General features: G+C 40.4%; 1 protein-coding gene across 2 annotated transcripts in view; it reads left to right on the plus strand.

The window, feature by feature from the left end:
- tns3.2 (tensin 3, tandem duplicate 2) overlaps positions 1–13,240 on the plus strand; it is a 47,937-nt gene that overhangs the window by 19,579 nt on the left and 15,118 nt on the right. For both annotated transcript variants that reach the window (XM_072438613.1, XM_072438614.1), the window contains exons 14-16: positions 4,106–4,224; positions 5,856–5,964; positions 6,054–6,122. In XM_072438613.1, coding sequence (XP_072294714.1) covers positions 4,106–4,224; positions 5,856–5,964; positions 6,054–6,122 — 297 coding nt within the window. The remainder of the gene's footprint in view (positions 1–4,105; positions 4,225–5,855; positions 5,965–6,053; positions 6,123–13,240) is intronic.

A 13,240-nucleotide genomic window follows, 5' to 3' on the forward strand; every position in this document is an offset into this window, starting at 1 on the left:
TAATTTCATTTATGTGGAGCCCGAAATCACAACAGCAGTCGCCTCTTCACAGCGCTTCACAAAATTGTTGAGTTAACCAACAGCAGCAGTTAGAAAATCAAACAATGACTCAGTCACCAGTTAATAAAAGACAAGCAGATTGGCCCAACAGTCACAGGAAACAAGTGGACAAATGGATAACTGTCACAGAGCATTCTCTGTTCATAAACCCTCCTCTCGGTAAGGAAGAACTCCAACACCAATGTGGGACAAAGACAAACCTCAAGGAGATCCACACTGAAGGACAGAGCCACTTCCATGGACAGACACAGACTGTTGATATGAAAAGGACTTAACCTTCGTCATTTTCCAGATAGAATTCAAGTCTGTAGAGCTATTAAGTTTTAAGACATGCTCATCCATGAGAAGATGAGGCTCATCTGCAGGCGAGGGAAAGAGACTCTGATCCATTAAGCCCTTTTTAGACGTGGGCAATATATCGAAATGTAGATAATATTGTGCATTTTGTTATAGATATGGAACATTAACTATATTGTTTATAGTGTGGAAAAAATGGTACTAACATGATCAATTCAACAGACATTTCACATTTGTCTGATAACTAAACATGTTTTAACATTTTAACATTTCTGGTGGATTGAATGTGGTCTGAATATTGTTACCGGGATACTAACTGATATTTTAATATATAAAAAATAATATGTTAAAAGAAATATGTTCATGCCTTAATAATGCATTAGTCAAACTTAATTATAAAATAATGAATACAATCTACATTTTTCAGTTGCATGTTAGAGGGAGGACCTTGGTGTTACTGTGATTTATTTAGTTTAGTAATGATATAGTTAGTTGCAATATTCATTATTGTGTCAGCCAATATTTCATTATCAATATATTGTGCAGCTCTAAAAGGCATATGTTTATTCATGTTTATCAATGAGCACTTAAGCTGCTGCTGTGTTAAAACATGTCTTTCTTATCTTGTTTTAATTTGTTAGCACTGTAGATTTCCTTATCTTAAAGTCATAAAAAAGAAAAGCTCTTTTACTTAAACTGTTTGACCCTATCCTTTAACTTCTTCAGCGGCCTTCCCTGATGCCCATTCACCCCATGATATTTGGAGCGCAGGAAATTAAACATTTGTACTCGTATTTACACAGGTCAGCGCGTTTTTACGTTTCCCCCAGGTATAATTTCGAACGCAATAATTCACCGACTGTTTATAACACGTTCTGCTGCGCATGTTTGGGAGTTGGTAAGCCATCAGGAATGTGTTTGAAGTTTGACAGAGCACTTCTCGCAGCCGTGCGCTTGCATCATGCCCTCCGCGGCCCTCTCATCGTCGTTGGCGCGAGGGGGTTTAAGACAAAAAAAGCTCTCTTCCACCATACAGCTGGTATCAAGTGATCGTCCGCACGGTAACAGACAAGAGTGGAAGTTCCCCACGCGGAGCCGCTGGATGTAAGTGGATTAGTTTCACTTGGACAAGCCTGGCTTTCATGTGATTTTAAGGATGATGGATGCCCCCCCCCCCTGTGAAACCAGAGCGCACACTCGCCTCGTCGTCACTGTTTTGGAGTCGAGGTGCGCACTTGAATGTAACTCCTTTTATAGTAAATCACTTCGCCGGATCGTGTGCGTTTTGATTGTGGTGTGCTTTTGGGACCGTTTTGGTGGGCAGGGGTCCAGTACTTGCCCGGGCCACAACGCCGTTTTCAGCTTTACAGTAAAGAAACGGGGTCAACCAAAGGCGCAGTATAAACCACATGCCCCAAAACAACTCCATGGAATTAGTAAGGATTTCAATTGTGGTTAAACACGAACTTTGACGTGCACGCTGTAAGGATTAGGCTGCCCGCATGTTCAACAAATGCAATGATTGATGTAGGAGAAAGATAAGACTACGCAGAAAGAAATGCACTACCTGTCCAAAAAAAGATGTATTGCATTATTTTTCACCAGTTGATCTTATATTGATGATGGAGAGAGTGACCACTGCACACAGCCTTCTCCAGCTCAAACACACTCACTGGGGTTCAGATCTGTAGTAGATTAGTTTCTGCTTCTCCTCAGATGTTTTCTCTGCTCAATGCCAATGATTTGACCCTTCTCAAACACGCTGACATCTTTTCCATGACCACGGGATTTGTCTTTCCACATAAGAAGCCATTCGCTGTATCAGTCGGGTTTAAATACGCGTGTTGCAGCTGAAAGATCATCGCCCATGCAGCAGTTATCCAGTACGAGGATCAAACAGGCAGTGTAGGTGTGTGCGAATCTTCAACTTGCTCTTTAATTATAATCACTTAAAACTCTTAATGTTCTTTTGAAATACAACTTGTCGTAAGGAGGTGTATACAGAAGCAGAAAAATCCAAGGCACACTGACTGAGTAAAGTAGTAAAGTCCTTTATTTTGTGGAAGGTTGGTCTTCTTCAGAGCATTAATAATCTTCTATAGAAATAATAATTTTACTAGTCGACTATTAAAAAAAATGTTGGTTGCAGAGCATTTCCCAACAGTTGCTGATGTTAATTCCAACATTAACATCGCTACACTTTGACAAAATGTTTGTCAAAATGTTCTTATGTGTCTTATAACTGAGGTAAAACCTGCATTTTTTCCATACATTTAAAATACTAGAAATTTGAAATAGTTTTGACCAAATGCACATGGAATTCTCTGAAGTAGCAATTCCAAAATGAAGGATGAAGATGAGGTTAAAGTGACCTTTCAGCTTTGACCGTGGCATTCCAGGTAGAGACATAGCAGAGTCATTCAGACCAGTTACAATGCTTTGTAATATTTACCTAAAGCACGGCATTCTTGGTATGCACTGCACTGCACATGAGCTATAATTATTTTGTATTTTCCCCGGAGATATTTTAGACTATGAGTGTGGTGCATTAAGGACGGTGCCATTCGTTTCTTGGATTCTAAATAGTGCAGTAGTATATAATCCAATCTAGTACTTCCACAATGACTACAACTGCTACTCCTACTACATTAAGCGTCAACTAAGGGTCCCACCATATTACCAGGTAAACGATATTTTCTGGGTAGAGGTGCACATTTAATTGAATTTTGAGAGAAGTCTCCAGTAACTCCAGTGCCTGTAAAAGCAAGTGGTATGGAGCAGACATTTTTGTGTTAAATGAATGGCAATAATTACACCAGCACGGTAAGTATGTATGAGTTTGAAAGCCACATTTATTTTATGATATTTTTTCTTCAAAGATTATTTGGCCTGTAGGCGTTATTGCATAGAATAGTAAAGCGTGAAGTGAGGGAGAAGAGACATTCAACAAATTATCACAGCCAGGAATTGATGAGGCAACATGGAGATATCTGTTTTTGCACATTAACTCTTCAAATGTCTTTTTGGCATTATGGCTGGCTGCAATTTGTTGGTGCCTCAGACTGGAAACTATTGATGAATTTTCAGGGTTGATTTTGTCTAGAAAAATCATACTGTATTGGATTTTGTCAAGTTAGTTTGGTAATTGCACCTGCTGGATGGATGTTGTATGTACATGTAGCGTGAATGTGTAGTAACTGGACTGTCACTCCACTGTTTTGGTGTGTTTTTGCTCGTCTCAATAAGGAAACAGCAAAAGCGAATCCAATCTAAATCTAAATGAATCAAAAATATTACCCTGCCATATCTCTGGGGAATACAATCGATCATTTGAACAATATCACAAATCTCATCTTTGATTTACCGACCCACAAGGCTGAATGATGATTTGCACTTCAGGCTGTACTTCTCGTGGTCTTTGTGAACAGTTCTGTTTTTGTATCGCTCGAGGGGGCGTCAGAAACCAGCCCCCGATTGTTCCAGCAGATGTTTTCCAGATAAGACACCACGATGTCCCGCCATCTGTTCACACTGAAGTCTACCTTAGTCACACAGACCGACCCTGATGGGAACTGTATACGCCTGTGCTGATGAACTTAGTGATAGACCCTTTTGTCTGGGTCACAGCATGACAAATAAGCCTCCACCCGGTCCTGATCACTTACCTTGTGTAGTGATCAGTACGTGACACGTAAAGCCACCTGTGTGTCGTGTTGACTGTGTGATTATTGTTTTTGATGTGTCGCAGGGTGGAAACAGCAGAAGCAGTTCAGTGACGTGACGGACTACAGTGCGGTCCACAGTCCTGAGTGGAGAGCCCAGAGTCTGAGGAACTCTCCATTCTGCAGCCCCCCATACACGACACAGGTAAGTCCTTATTGCACATACACCGCCTCAAAACTGGGACTAAACCTGGAACTGACCGTGGACTAGGACCAGGACTAGAACCCAATAACTCCCCACATAAAGACTGCACCTTCAGTTGATGCGTTTAAGTCTTGTTTAAAAGCCCACTTTTATCCACTGGCATTTAAAAGAATCGTGTGGTTCTCTGACCATTGTATATTTTAAATTGTTTTTTTTAATTGTAGAATGTGCTATACAAATTAAGTTGGATTAGATTGGAGAACAGGACCAAGTCCACATACAAGCCTTGCATGGACATAACAATAGATTCAACATTTATTTGCAATATTTCTGTGTTTTTTATTTACTTGTCACTAGAAATGGATAAAACTACTTAACTAACTACTAATTCGAACAAATATTAAAAATTATTCCATATATACTACACTAGCGTTGCCAGATTTATCACAATTTAATCAAAATCGCAATCAACAAATGGCAAAGACTGCGATTATATAAGTCATTTTATTTCTTCCACAAACAGCCAAATATCCTGTCTAAGCAGCTAACCCTATAAATTAGACCTGGGAACATGTTCTTAAATTCTTTGATTACGTAGTTTAACTTTAGCATTATATTACTTCTTTATAATATTTCTTTTTTATTTCTTTTTTTACGTTTTTTCAAAATAAGACACAAAAACAAACAGAACACGACCAGATCAAAAAAGTCCAGAGTTAGTCAAATTTGTCTCCAAATTAAGGTTTAAATTTATTTTTTCTATTTGTCAAATTCCTTGGTCGTCAGGGGTTTTGCATCATCCATTTCTTGATTATGGCTTTTTTTCCCGCTGCCAAAAGCACTTTCCAAAGGTATCCATTCACTGTGTCCATGGCAGGAGATTTTAGGCCCAACACATTGTTCCAAAATTGAGTGGAAATGTATTATAGCAAGAGTCTTTTATTGCCTGGTTTATCTTAAATTAGCAGTAATTGTTTTTTATCAGTATAGCAACTTTTATATGTTTATGATTATACAATGGGCCACCAAACGGGATTTTGTCATGTCAAATTAGTTGTTTTTAGAATATGGGGGAGACTATTAGACAGTGGGAGGGCACATAGTCTTCTCTGTTACACGAAAACATTGCTGCAATTTAATTATATTTAGGGCCAAATGTACAGCCAGAGCTTATTTGGCTTTAAATTGTTGGAATTTTCGACTGAACAAATTATACTTAGAGCATGAGCATTGCCCTAAAGGTTTTAAATTGCTGCCATAAATCCTCAAAGGCCATACAATCACAGGTTGTCACAGTGTTACACAACCTTCATTTAGCCACAAAGATATGATGAATAGATGGGTAGCTGGAGACAAGTATTCTGGTGTAGTGACTAATGATTTATAATGTACATTTATGTTAACAATAAAAAACAAGCAATGACTTCTTCTCATCTTTGTGTAGTTCCATTTAAATTGGCTTTTGTTCTACTTCTCGCAGCAGTGTAGCATGAATAGTGCAATTGTTTACACCAAAACAGAGGCCGTGGCCATTTACAGATCACAAGATGTCTGCTGGCGTGTGTCTGTGTGGGCTCGTCACCTCATAACATGTTTTTTACTCTAGTTTCTTCTACTTCTATCTTCCAAAGCATGGGAATCTCTACAAAAGCAGCAGTGTGGACTACGCCGGACAAACACTCGGCACTGACCTGGTCCCACCGACCCCGGCCTTCCCCGTGTCCCCCACAACGCCCTATGGTAGGGTCTGGACACTGGACTGGGGTGAAAAATGGGTGTTAATGTTTGGATTGCTTTGTATCTTATCAGTGCTTTCCTGTTCTTTCCAGTGAAACATTTCGCAGAGTTTTCCCAGATTCGGAGCGGTGGGCAGTGGGACCAACACAGCTGGACACAAGGTACATGTTCCCAGGAGCTTGTTTGTGCCTGACGGACCACAGCAGTGAATGTTGAACCCAAACACTTGTACTAATTGCTGCCAGACGGGGTTGACTGTAAAACTCCTAGGACTTCTAACACACTTTTTGGTGCCCTTTTGAACTCCAAAATAACTTTAGTTTTGAGGGTATTTTTACTTTATCAGTGAGGGGTGCATATACATGAGTTAAAACATGCTTAAAAGTATAATTGTATCAGGGACTGGTTTAAATTAAATCAAAAATCAATGTTTAAGCAGAATTAAAACATTTTTATACAACTTTTTGGTGGAGGGTCTGGCACCTGTTTGTTTCCATGGAGATGTTATTGCTTTTGCTTGAATTTCATCCATAGAATTTCCTTAATGAACCTCTAATAAGAACTTTATAGCCATAGACAAGCAAAAATAGTAAGGATGGGACAAGGCTCGGCTTGAACATAAAAGTGTTAAGCGATAATTACATTTACAATGAAAACATCGAGAGTTGAGTGGCCGAAATAATGTAATATTATTGTAATATAAATGATGCCAAAATCTCGTCTTGTTCTTGTGGATTCAGTCTCAGATGTGTCTCATCTCGTTTTATGGGAAGCGTGAGTCGTCCAACACCTAGAAAATAGAGGAATCCATAAAAAAGACAAGTGCACAATTTAAACACATTTAAAACTTTGGATTTATTTATGGTGTTCTTCTACAATACTTTACAAAAATGTGAGTCTGGTCATTGGTTTCATCTCAGTTCAGATGGCTGTGATTGAGAGGTGGATTAGCCAATCAGGGACACGCACGGTCCACCCGTGTCAAACCATATATGACTGTTTAGGTGTAAAAAAGAAAGGAAGAATTGTATAGCATTTAGCAGTTTGTAGAGATTTTTTTTTCTAAATTTGGGAAGTGCTTTGACCAGAGACAGTTGTTGCACAATTTCATCATGTGATTTAATCCGCTAGTTTAACAGTTGTTAAAGATGGTTCAGATTATGTATACGGCAGCGTAAAGACATTACTAAAATATACAGATGACAATATTTAAAAATCAGATCATGACCAGCATACGTTGTTTCATCTCTATTGACTTTAGCAAACTCTTGGTATATATTTGTCAAATTTATGATGGATGTCCTGCTTGGCCCGTGCAAACAGCTGATCTGAGCTGCCTGCTAATAATAGTGGACGCTAACAGAGGAAGAGCCCAGGCTGCTGGCAGGATGTCCTCTCGTCCTGTTCAGGGAGGGGACAGGGCAGAGGGGAGGGTCCTTTGTTTTCAGGGGTATCCGGAGGGACCTGTGCCTACGAAGATATGAGGCTCACAGCTGTACAAAGAATTTAGCATAGTGTTAAAACGGGACCTCTAGAGCTGCGTTAACCTTCCTTATCTTAGTGGCTGTTTCCTCAGCTCGCTCTCGTAGACATCTGAAATGATAGAGCGATTCATTATTCTCACAAATGTCTTCCTAAAATAGAGTTTAATGAGACCTGGATTTTTGTGATGACTCCACCCAAGTCACGCAGAGGCAAAAGGAGTAGCTTTGGGCTTCCGTTATGATGGGAACATAGGAAATGGGAAAATATTGTCTTTGAAGTAGAGATGGACCCTTTGGCCAATTTATTCACTTTTTGGCATATAGACTATCATCCTTAAAGGAATACGGATTGACGAGCAATCTGAGTCTCATTTCCTCGTGGGGTGGACAGCTGAGTAGTTCTCCCACATGTCAATCATTCCCTGCATCACCTGCAGGCTCGTTACTAGCATAGCAGCATGTTTCCCTGGCTGCGCGTGCATGGTTGATCCTGTATGTGTGTGTTTAGCGAGTTCCTTCGGTGTACGGTACAAAAATGACAACAGAGAAAGACTGTGTTCAAGCTGCTCAGAAGAGACAGAAATCTGCGGAGACGAGAGATGCGATGCGATCCGTGTAGCAGCGAGGCTTCCACACGAGGTTTGAGTTTGAGTTTGTAAATTAACCTGCTGTTAAAACATTATTTTACTATTTCATCAAGATCACATTACAGTATCAGTAAACGTTGTGTGGACTTGACGATAAATGTTGCTTCTCACGAACATCTCCAGAGACACTTTTTGATGATATTAGATTTGAAAGTAACCCTGCGACGAGTTGGCCACTGTCCAGGCTGTACCCCGCCTAAGGCCAGAAGTCACTGGGATAGGCTCCTGTCACCCGCGCCCCCGAAAGGGAACAAGCGGTAGAAAATGGACGGATGGATGGATGGATAGATTAGAAAGTGAAACTGATTTTTCAGATTTAGGACGCAATCTATTCAATCAAAACTCTTTAATAGCACACTCGGACCAAGTGAATGTCGCTTACGGTAATCTGATTAGTTCATAGATCTTCTTGTCATTTACAGGCTTGTTGTCATTCGTTGCCACAGTTTCTTCCCTGCCGTAATGGCGTCCTCTACACATTTAGTCACATGGGTGCAGAGGCTCTTTGTAGACAGTTATTTCAAATCATATATGTTACTGACCGTGGCTAAACCAGTTACATGTCTACCCGGAGACATTTTGAGTTATTCACAGATTCTGAAACTGTGAATTCAAAGCTTTCCAATGATGTCTCACTCATGTAGATCTGATAATATTTGAGTAAGTTGTGGTCATTTGAATGTATACAACTCTCAAAACCTTTCACTGAGAAAACGGCCTCTAAAGTTTCTCACCGGAGTGAGCCCAGAGTCACAGGGGGGCTCATTTGCATCTCATTGAGATAAGCCCTCCCCCCTGTCACACTGACACCACCTTCCCCCTACAGCTGTCACTGAAGACTCAAGAGGAGTGTTGTTATTGATGGTAACTGGACTTGAATCAGAATTAGAAGTTACTATATTAAAATGGAAATACTTTGATTACAAAAGGCCCTGAATAGAATCAAAGAATCAGAATCAGAAAATAGGGTTCATTGCATTTGTCGATAAACATAATTCACAGGTGATTCAGTGCACCAACAATGGTGCACTGAATGATTCAACACAAACAACAAAAAAGATAAGATAAGATAAGATAGCCTTTAATGTTACAACGCAGTAGATACAGGGGGAAAGGACAGATAACTTATAGGAAGTTTAAAAAACACTCTTAATAGAAGAACTCTTATAAACAGATGCCAGGGCCAGGTATACAAACTGCAATGGGTCCATGGCTTTGAATATATGAGATATGAGATAATAGATATGATATGTACACCACCAGAGTCCAATTACATCAGAGATCACATCCTCATCCTCTTCTTCGTCTGTGCACTCTTCTGTGCTGTGACTCTCGGCGCTGGGCATGTGATGTCTTTTGCCTCGTCAGCACAGAAAGGCCTGATTTTTTTATGCAGATAGGTCTGCCTGTCAAAGTTTAGTCCAGGTGGGACCAGGACATGGAGATTGTCAACCGGAGGCAGAACATCTGAATTGCGTAGTAGCTGATATTCCACTGGTTCTGCTTCACAGTGACTTTTCGCAAGCACCACACCTGGTCTCTTGGCATCAAAGCTGTAAACAAATAGCAGGACATTTAAGAAATGGCTAACTATTTCACATAACACTCATTAACTATTTTTTTTTTAAACACAATGTGAGAGTTTCAATATAAATACCTGAAGTGCTGATAACTCTTGATCTTTGGAAGCCGTCTGAAGAAGGGACTCAGATGCTTCTGCCAGTCGAAGTTCTTGACAAACACTTTGCCATCCGCCGTTCCAACAAGCTGTGGGATATTGAGGTGAGACTCAGGAGAGCTGTTTTCCACTACCTGATGACAAGGGCGACAATGTAAAAAAAATGAGAACAGAAGAAACATATCTTAAGCAGAGAGCAGCACTGAAGTTTTGCCAGGCTAATGTTTACACATTACAGTAGTCAAATAACATAAACTAACCTCAGCGATGTCTTCCAAAGTGTCAACCCTGGTCTTCATGTATGCTTGCTTGATAAGTCCAAAGCCGCAATCAGGGGAGAATTTGGTGTGGCCAGCAATGAGGAAGTGGATGTCCATTGTGTAGTGAAGCGTGTGTCCAACACGCCAGGCAGCATACCACAACATGAAATTGTTTTTGTTTTGGCCACTGCAGTTGTCACAATGAAGATCCACGTATTTTTCTCCAACACCGAAGTTGTTGAAGAAATGATGCATGTAGCTTATGACTTCATTGCTTCCCTTACTTGACGACATGCCTTCGTCAATCAGGAAATTGACCTGCTTTTGCATCCCTTCACAGGAGACACCAAAAAGGCCACATTTTCGTGGAGTCAGGAAATACATTGGCCCCGACTGCAGAGGGTTTGATGGAAAGTGTATCTGTAGTAGACAGAGAGAGAGAAAGGAGATTAGATTAATACACATGACATTTGATTAAGACGTATATGTCTCTATAATTGCTATTCTGCATTTGCACTATTATTAGTACCTGCTGTGCAAAGTCGAAGCTGTAATGCAAAGGGATTAGGAAATATAGGAATAACACGCTTCACAGATAACAGTTCACATTGTTCACATTTAAGACGCAAAACGCGGATACGAGGCAACTTTAGCCCTCTGCTAGCGGGGCTAAAGGGGACTAGCTCCCTTGAGATAAACACGGCTCGTAAAAGCAAACACTTGTAGAACAGCAAACATAAACAGGCCCTCTCGAGCGTGTCTGTGATGGGAACTAAACCAGCTTATTCTCATTGAGATGTTTCCCTTGTATTTAAGACGCAAAACGCGGATACGAGGCAACTTTAGCCCTCTGCTAGCGGGGCTAAAGGGGATCAAGTAGAGATGTCAAGTAGCCATGCGGCTGGCGGCTCAGCCCATTGGCTGACTGCAATAGCTCAGCTGTTCATATGGAAATGCGGTCACACCCACTCTGCACGTCCAGAGAGCGCCCGAAAACACCACATTTTAAACGACTTTATTTATGCTTTTAATGCAGCAAATACTGTTATCTGATACATCGAATGGCTGGTCCATATCTTCAACTTTCACATAATGCAAAAAAACAAAAATCACAAATTTGGGGAAAAAAAGAGAAAATGCTGTTTATCTCAGTTTCCCCGAGGCCGACATGTACCGGAAATTTGCCCGTTCTGCCACATATGTTTAGGAAAATAATCAAAATTTGCCCTCAGTTTTGGCCCAAAAATAACTAGTCATCGGCTGCGCTCAGAAATATTGGTATCGGCACCAACTCTGAAAAAAAGACAAAAACCATATCGCTCAATCGCTACTTTAAATGTACAATACAATACAAATGGCTTGGTTCTCAGTGCCTTAGTTTGTGTAAATCATCTGACATGCCTGTGACAAGGTTAAAATGCTATCAAAATGGTCATGAATGAATTGGACTTTTGAAGTTTTTGTTTGTCTGATATGGAGTTTGAGGTCAAATGACTAACAATGATTATTTTGTCTTGTAAAATCAACGTCATTTTGTATTTGCTGTATGTCTGAGGAGCTGACTCTACTGTACTGATGGAGCTGTAAAAGTGAACAAGTAAAGAGCATTAACAAGCTGGGATTAGAGAGCGACTTTAAGTGTTATGAGAATCTAACCTTTATCCTTTGAGATCCACGTCTTATTATGGATGAGATTAGTTTTATGAACACACCAAAAATGATATTATTAATTGTTTCGTTTACTAGCTCGCAGAGGAAACAGTTCGTGAAGGACAGATGCATGTGGTCATTCTATGCACTATATGTTTGTGTAAAAAAAACAGTGTGGACAAAAAAAATGATGAAAGGGTTACAATATCGCTCACAGAAAAGAGCAGATTTGTTCTTTTTGGCGGGACGGGCAGATGAATTAACAAAAGACATCTTTCCTCAGTCTGGGCGGCAGACAGGAGCTTCCTGTTTCCCACGTTAGACAAATCACACAGTCTGGTCTCAACATTTGGACCACTACAATAACACTTAATTTTATTTATAGTCAGCTGTGTGGACATTGTTGTTGTTTTTTTACAGTATTTACAGTATTGTGTCTAATTTCTTTGGAGGTCACAGGTGGCTGCCGTCTATATGAGTAACAATGCGGCGCAGTTGGATGCATCAAGCATTTTGTTTTTGTCCCTTATTTAGTTTCTTGCTTTTTGATTTATCTTGGGGACAATCATTTTTATAAACTTAATGATTCTATTGATCTATTATCCATGGATTTGTGTACCTGTGTGCTAGGAAAACCGAAGACTCAAATCTCAAACATCCCAATAGTACAAGTGTGAAGTCGGTGAGTCGCATTGATGCTGCGTGTAACAGTGCAGGGAGCTTAGGTGTGGGTATCATCCGATTTAAACCTCTTTTAGCAAATGCTGCGAACAATTAGCACTCCGATTGATTTATTATATTATAAATACATGGTTTTGACTGTGTTGAAGACATTTTAGCCCTAAACGCCGTGCTGTGGCTCACAAGATTCCCAAATTGTCGCGTGTTTGTTTGTCCTTTTTGAGGTGTGTTTTGCTCAGGTACAAACTGGTTTATTGCATCAATCTAAAACATGCAGGCTTGTGCAGGTTTTTGGACAGAGATTGTGCCTTAGATCTACTCCTCTGCTTTTATCTACTGCTCCTGCCCCAACGGCAAGGAGAGGTCATATTCAAACAGAAAAAAATAACTTTACCTTACTGTTACTTGCATCAAAAACCAGGAATGCATATCAATTTCCTTCCACATGTGTAGACTGCTTTAACAATCAAAGATACCTGCTGTCACGTACGGAGTATAAACTTTCATTTCCTCATGCGGACAACATGTGGCTCTGAAGTATTACATAAGTTTGCTTCCTTTGTATACATGTGGAGCAGCGAGAAACAAACAGGCGTGCAGTATGTGCAGGAGTGGTCCGGCCGGAGGAAGTGGGATTCTGCTAGAGGAATGTCCGTGTTATGAGCTGCTCTTTAGTTCAGGCAGATGGGCCGAAGACAAACCCTCTACTGTCCCAACCCCAGGGACAAAGGTCAGGAGAACGTACCAGGGGGCGGCCACAGGGCACTTCTCACATCGAGAGTGGGAGACAGAATAATGTATATCTCAAATGTTTCAAATTATCCTCCTCTGAAAGACGACTTTGTACTGTCTGTGGTCCGTTGTAAACAAATTGTAGTA

This window comes from Eucyclogobius newberryi, unplaced genomic scaffold (genome assembly GCF_026437365.1).
Source record: "Eucyclogobius newberryi isolate DKJ021-1_F unplaced genomic scaffold, fEucNew1.0.hap1 SCAF_9, whole genome shotgun sequence".
Classification (NCBI taxonomy): domain Eukaryota; kingdom Metazoa; phylum Chordata; class Actinopteri; order Gobiiformes; family Gobiidae; genus Eucyclogobius; species Eucyclogobius newberryi.